At 33.0% G+C, this 7,015-nt stretch overlaps 1 protein-coding gene across 2 annotated transcripts; it reads left to right on the plus strand.

The window, feature by feature from the left end:
• Positions 1-544: 544 nt before the first annotated feature.
• On the plus strand, positions 545-6,208 carry LOC117011849 (dynactin-associated protein-like). Of its 2 annotated transcripts, XM_033087571.1 has the most exons (4): positions 545-651; positions 1,235-1,342; positions 3,559-3,636; positions 4,484-6,208. In XM_033087571.1, exons 2-4 carry the CDS (start codon positions 1,286-1,288, stop codon positions 4,826-4,828), a joined length of 480 nt encoding a protein of 159 aa, XP_032943462.1. In that variant the 5' UTR covers positions 545-651; positions 1,235-1,285; the 3' UTR covers positions 4,829-6,208. The 2 variants fall into 2 exon arrangements, with proteins under 2 accessions (XP_032943462.1, XP_032943461.1); XM_033087570.1 differs by lacking the exon at positions 545-651 and having other exon boundaries at positions 1,030-1,342.
• The last annotated feature ends 807 nt before the right edge of the window (positions 6,209-7,015 follow it).

Consider the following 7,015-nt stretch of genomic DNA (forward strand, 5'->3'; position numbering starts at 1 on the left):
TTGTTTTCTTTTGGTTTCTGACTGAATTTTAGAGCCAAGAAAAAATGCAAATGGTCCCAACATTCATGCTCTCTGGACAACATATTTCATTTATTTGTATACTATTATCAACTACTTTGAAGAGTTGACATTTCTGGAATTTACAATTGGCTCCATTACTGTGACATATGGAAAAAATTTTCATATCAGAGATATTTACAAAGGAACTGAAAAACACAATCTCTTCAGTTCTTGTAAGGATTCTGAACAATTATGTGTAAGTCTATTAATATTTTGGAAATTCATGTCACTAACCACCCCCTACCCAAAGTTGTTTGGCTTATAGGAAATGTGTGATTTAAAAGAATTTTTAAAGTCATTTTTTCTGTATTCTATACTGCATGCCAGCTTGTCAAAGGGTTAGAGAGCATCAGCTCTTATATTGATGTGAAACACCACTTCAGTTTTCGTGCTGTATCATGTACACTTTTTGGGAGAAGTGGAAAAGTACTGAAGACATTCTTTCTTTTCCAGTTCTCGCTCATCCAAAAGATTAGGAGTCATCTGAAACAGTGACAATTATTAAATAGCCTAAAGCAAGATACGTCCTAAGAAGCAGACAAAATTTCCTGTGGATAATCCTTGCTTTATATAATCAAGAGCTACTGAAGTGTATTTATCTCTTATTTTTATTTTTAACTTTAGCTGAAGCCACTTTAGTACGATTTTTTTCCTTTGTCCATTGCAATACAGCCACTCACTTAGTGTGGTAGATTTTAGTCACGATTCACCTAAATTTATCGCTACCCAGTAATCTCAGTATTGTCTTATTTTTGGACAGTTTTGACATTAGTCATCACCATAATCCCTCTGTTTGTTTAGCCACAGAATTCTGCAATATTTATAATCAAGGCGTGGCTTTGTGCGCTTTTTTAGAAGCAAAAACTAAATTCCTAACCTGTGAGAAATCAAGTTTCCGTGATTTTAAATAATTTTTGTGAAATAAGGAGTTCAAATGTTTACATCTGCTCAGAATCCTAGAGTCATTCTTACAGTTAATTTTTTACATGTCGTTTTTGAAGGGAGCAACTTTTTCTGTTTATTTTTCCACAACTAGCATAAATTGTGTACTTTGGGATTATGGACATTATTTTTTCAGAAAATAGATGACTATTAGCTTACGTAATCAAGACTAAATAAATTCACAGTTATTAATTTACTATAAACCCAGTGTTTCCTAACTTCTAATCCACAGAGTGAGTACAGACATCTTTGGAGCTGCATTTGAGAAACCAGCACCCTCAGAATGAATGGAAAACAACGGCAAAATGCTGTGGATATTGAACAAAATACAGCTGAGCTGGTGAGTATTGTAAATATCTTTAATCCTTTCACGACTAAGAGCCTTACTTTCAACATTTAACATTTAATTCTTCAAGAAAATTTAATTGCATTTTTTTTCTGATGTTTGCTATTACAGGATGAATGCAATCTGGTATGTTATTATAAGTAATCGTTAAGTGTTGAAGAGGTTATTTAGTATGCCAAATAGTGTTTTCACATCATTAGGAATTTTGCATTAGACTTTTTGCCTAAATTTTGATATTTATATCAAAAACCTATAATAAGGTAGCAGTAGACAAACTTTGAATAGATGATTTGAAATGTGTTAATAGCAAATATTAACAGTATTATTTATACTTCTACATATTTTAATCCAATGAAAATATTTATTTTCATTGGCTTACTTGTATTTCAAATCATAACATGAAAAAATATCTTATGGTTGGGAAATTATGCTTAAAATGTATAACTCTAGTAATGTGAAAATTCTATTTTGTAGAACATATAAAGGGTCTCACTCATCATTCAAACAAATCCCTTCATTTTCCAAATAAAGACATTGAAACATTAAGAGTCTACCTAGACATTGACCAAGCCAGAAAATGAACTCAAGTTTCTCACATAGAATCTTTTCATTATAAGAAACTACTTTTCACAAAACCTTGACTACTATTTTCTTAACAAAGAAAAACATATTTTATAATTAACTTAAGGTTTTAGAACCAAGAGACAAGTCAAACAAAATAAATACAAAGATAGCATTTGACTTAAAAATTGCTTTACAGATTGAAAGTTGTATTTGTGATCAGTTTGGGTGTTCAATAACCATAGCACCATAATCTTAATTTATAGGCTGCTTCATATATCAAGGAAGCTAAAAAATGTCACTGCTTTAATATCTTACATACATATTTTATTTCCTCCATTTCATAATATATTAAATATGAGTTACGGTGTCCCCATATGCCAAAAACATTTATGCAATTTGTTTCATGAAATCAAATAATTAATTAATTACACTAAACCAAAGCAAACAAAAAAATCCCCAAACAGTGAAACCAACTTCTGAGACTATGAAACAGAATGGTTAGAATTTACCATCTTTTAGTAATCTGACAGACAACCTCTTAGCTTCCCCCAAACCGGGTAGAAGATGTGTTTTCGTTTTGCATTTGTTATGTAGACTTGTTTTTTACATTTGGAAAATGTAGAAAATTACAAAGAAAAAATAGTCACCCATGATCCCTCCCAGAGAAGATCGCTGCTAATATTTTGCTTCCTGTCTTCTCCCACTCCAATTTAATGTCATTTTATTGTTTGGGTTGATTTATTTTGCCACATGAAATTTTTGTTAATGTGCCTATTTATTTCCTCCAGAAAGTTCCATAAAGCTCTTCATTAAAATTCAGAGAATTGAGAGCTTATACTACTGAAACTTTTTATAAGGGGACCTTTATTCAAGTTGTCTTTTTGTTCCTTAGTAAAGTTGTATGGTTTTCTTTATATAAGTTCTACAGCATTTTATATGGGTAAGCACTTTATATGCTTTATCACTACTGTGAATAGCAGTTGCTAGTATATACAAATATACATACAATAAGTGTTGTTACAAATATTTTTCATATTTTTATAATCAGCCAATGAGTTCTTATTATTTTGATAGATTACATGAAATTCTGTTTGTACACAATCATATCACATGCAAATAATGTAAGTTTTATCTTCACATTTCCATTATTCATACATGTTAATGAGAACCTCTAAAAAATTACCTAATATTGGTCGTAGGAGACATTCTTCACCTCTGACTTTAAAGGAAGGTGTCTGATGTTTCATTGTTAAATATGATGTTGGTTGTTATTTTGAGGTAAACATTCCTTGTCACATTTGGGAATTGTTCTTTTATTATTATTTCTTTGAGATTTGTATTGGTTGTCTGCTTTTGTCAGGACTAAATGCTGAAATTTGTTAAATGATCCTTAAGCATCTACTGAGATGATCATTTCATTTTTCTTCTCTGATCATTTGATATGAAAAGTATATTTATATAATTCATATCCCTAAAGCGTAATTAGCGTTTCAAATTCTCCTAGAATTGGTTAGCTCTTCATTTAATACATGTTAGGTTTATGTAATTTTTATATATTTTATATATTTACATCCCTGGATAAAATAAATTTTCCTCATCCTTAAAAATCAAGGTTGTTTGTTTGTTTTTAAATTCTTTTTCTGCAGTTACCCAGAAATCCATACTGTTCAAATGAAGGAACACACTGTGGTTGTAGATTGCCTGTACCCTTCCAGCCTCAGTGGGTAAGGTCTGGGGGCTGGGGAAGGTGGGGAGTCTTCAGTAGTCCTTTGGAACAATGGAGAAATGAGACAGGCAGGCCGCACTCTGCAGGACTCTGCTTTCCTTTAACCCCTCACTGGCTGTACACTTTGGCTACTCCACACTTCTGAGCTACTATTCCACAGTCTGTAGGTCACACCTAAACCTGCAGCCCCCAACAGTTTATCAGTGCTATATTCTATTCCTTTAAGATCCCCTCCATACCAGACATTTTCTATTTTGATGTCTTTCCAAAGTCAACGGAAGTCCTTTTATTTATGTTTAATAGTTTAAAATGTATTTAATAAATAATTTTCTAACTGTAATATCTCAATATGTAATGTGAAAACAGGAAATAATGATGAGCAATAGAATACCTGCAATTTTCCATCACCCAAAGATAATTATCTAAATGTTTTGATATATCTATTCATTATTTTTCTACCCATGGGGACTAATTAGATAATTTAATTTATACTGCAAAGTTAGTAGCTGATAATAACTAAACATAATATATCCCCGAGGCAATCCATTTGCATTTGAGATGCCAACTTATTGCTTTAGTACAAAGGGGTAACTATGAGGAGACATTTTGTCCTCGTGGACTTGTAGACAAGGGGTGTGTGTGTGTGTGTGTGTGTGTGTGTGTGAGAGAGAGAGAGAGAGAGAGAGAGAGAGAGAGAGAGAGAGAGAGAGAGAGGTAATACATTGTTTTTTGAATTACAACATTTGGAGTAATGAAGAAGGTTAGCCTTATTCTAATTGCAAGTGTTTACCTAAGTTGCCACTATGTAATTTGCTGAAATATCCACTTATTGTAATCCTTTGCAGGTTACAGCAAAACCATGGTCACTCTGGAAAACATTTCTAGTGTGTCTTTTGGCCTGTCTAATTGCTATGGCCCTTGTTGTTCTGGTCTTATATTTTGCCCACTTTGGCAAACCTACCATTGGTACCACCGTCATTATTCAGACAAATGGAAAGTCCAGTCATGTCACCTGCATCCCTGGTTCTGCCCCGTTTCCTGCCTCATCACTCCTACCTGGGTCTCAGAGCACCTTGCCTTCTATCCCTGTGGCCAACCAAAGCTCCCCTACCACAGTGCCTCCATCTGCCATGGAGACAACTAAACCCACATCAGTGGGCCACGAAGTTATCATTGAAAGTGGAGAATGATATTTTTGAGCCCTCAGCCCTCCTCAAGCCAGATCAACACTCTTACCCTGAAGGAGGCATGTCCAAGCTGTTCTGTCCTCCCTGCCAAGAGGTTCCAAAATATTTGATTTCATGGGATCTTGCCTCTCTTGCTCAATCATTTGCTGGATTGCCATATGGTGATGATTCAGTCTTGGGCCCATCAATGTTCAAATGATTGGAAAAGAAAATTTTCAGCTGAACCTCATTAACTCATCTAGGCTGGGGCCCAGAGATTTCTCTTCACTCTTCCTGTACCAATAACCTCAGTTATCACTGATGAAGATTCCAACTGCTGAACAGGCAACCAGGTGTACCCTACTCTACTTACCTCCCTTCCTGCATGCTGGTTCTTTAGACAGTATTTACCATCCATTGTTGATTATTTCCCAATCTATTTTCAGCATTTGTATCCCAGAAGGGAAAAAGGAAATGTTCAAAGTGGTTGATGTGCATAAATTATTAAATACCTATTGATCATTACAGAAGTATTTCTCCTATTGGTGAGTTCAGAAAAGAGGGGAGATCAGGGAGGCTAGGAATGATTAAGGAAGATTTCAGAGAAGAGCTGAAAGTTGAAAAAGGGTGAAAGTTTGGATTTAAGTAGAGAAAATTAAAGTAGAAAATGGGAGGGCTAAGGGTGTTTAATAGATTAAAATTAAAAATACATTTAGAAATACTTCAAATGTAACAAGTGATATATTTTATATAACTGCACTTTTTCACTGAATATTTTCCATATGTGATAGTTTGCTTAATCTCTAAACTACTAATAAAATTTGAACTTTCAAACTGTTTTATGCTTTGTATTGTAACGTTGAGGGCACATTGCTTATAATTTACTACGAAACACAGACTGTTGTTCAATATTACTTTATTTTGAGTGTTTGATACTTAATATAAGCATAAACATTTCAATCTGGAAAAACCTTTTGGGTTAAAGCAAACTGTCCACTCTACACCCACTTTCCAAACTCTGCAAAAGGGGAAGACTGTCCCAGAGAAGGGAGAGGAGCTTCTAGTCAAAGACTCAGACCCTATGAGCTGTCACTAGAGCCTGGATCTCCAGCTTACAACTTCTGCTTCTATTTTTGCATACCATTAAATGTTCTAAATATGTAGTTTTGTTTTTCAAGATTTCCTAAAGCAAAAGATTTTTGTTTTATATAATTGTACATTAATTTGCTGCAGTCAATAATAAGCCATGTAAATTAGCATAGACCTTGAGGCCTAACTGAATATTTAGCTCTGCAAATAAAATATTAGAAATGGTCATTCTTTAGATAATTGTTATTTTGGGGCAGCTAGTATTATTTCTCAGACACTGGGGAATGTAAAAATTTGAGTCTTTGAAGAGTAATTTTTTATACTACAAACATTATTTGACAATAGACTTTAAGAGTGATGAAAGGTATTATGTAAATTTTAGAAAACAAATTTCATAAAGCTCTAGATAAGATTAATAAACAAAGGGGTGTTAGTGTGCATGCATTTTCCCCCAGTATAGTTTTAAATCAATTTATTTCTATATTTTTGACTTAAATGCTTGTGAAGAAGAAAGATTAAATTCACTAGGTTAAAACATGCTTCTTTATAGGATTTAAATTTAACTTTGTGATAAAAAAGAAGCGCTTTTAATACAAAGAGCTAAAATAAATTTACTGCTAATAAAATTTTTTCTTTTGAAGTTTGGTATTCTAGAAGCTATCCTAAGTGAACTTAATGTTGTGATAAAAGCTACTGTTTACCTCCTTTACTCTTAGATGTAATACAGAATACAGTATGGTAATACCAGAAGGATAATTTCTTTGTGTTTTAGAAGCACCTTCTATTAACAATGAATTTCCTAACGTCAAATATTTGGTTGGAGGATATTGTGATTAAGGTTATATGAGATCATGAGGGTTCTGTGCTTTGTAAAATAGAGAAGTGAATGAGCTCTTGGATTCTTTTTATGCTCTAGACTTTTATGGTTCAATAAAATGTTAAATTAGTAAACAAAGTTGTGGCAAGTATCTTCACAAGTTAAAATACATAACTTGAACAAAAATTTTAGAAAACACTATGAAAATACTAAGTGAAATTTGCATAGTCAATCAATAAGTAATCACCCAATTTTAATGATTTATTCAGCAAATATCAAAACCATACATTTGTTCTAATATTTAT

The sequence above is a fragment of the Rhinolophus ferrumequinum genome, chromosome 19 (assembly GCF_004115265.2).
Source record: "Rhinolophus ferrumequinum isolate MPI-CBG mRhiFer1 chromosome 19, mRhiFer1_v1.p, whole genome shotgun sequence".
Taxonomy (NCBI): domain Eukaryota; kingdom Metazoa; phylum Chordata; class Mammalia; order Chiroptera; family Rhinolophidae; genus Rhinolophus; species Rhinolophus ferrumequinum.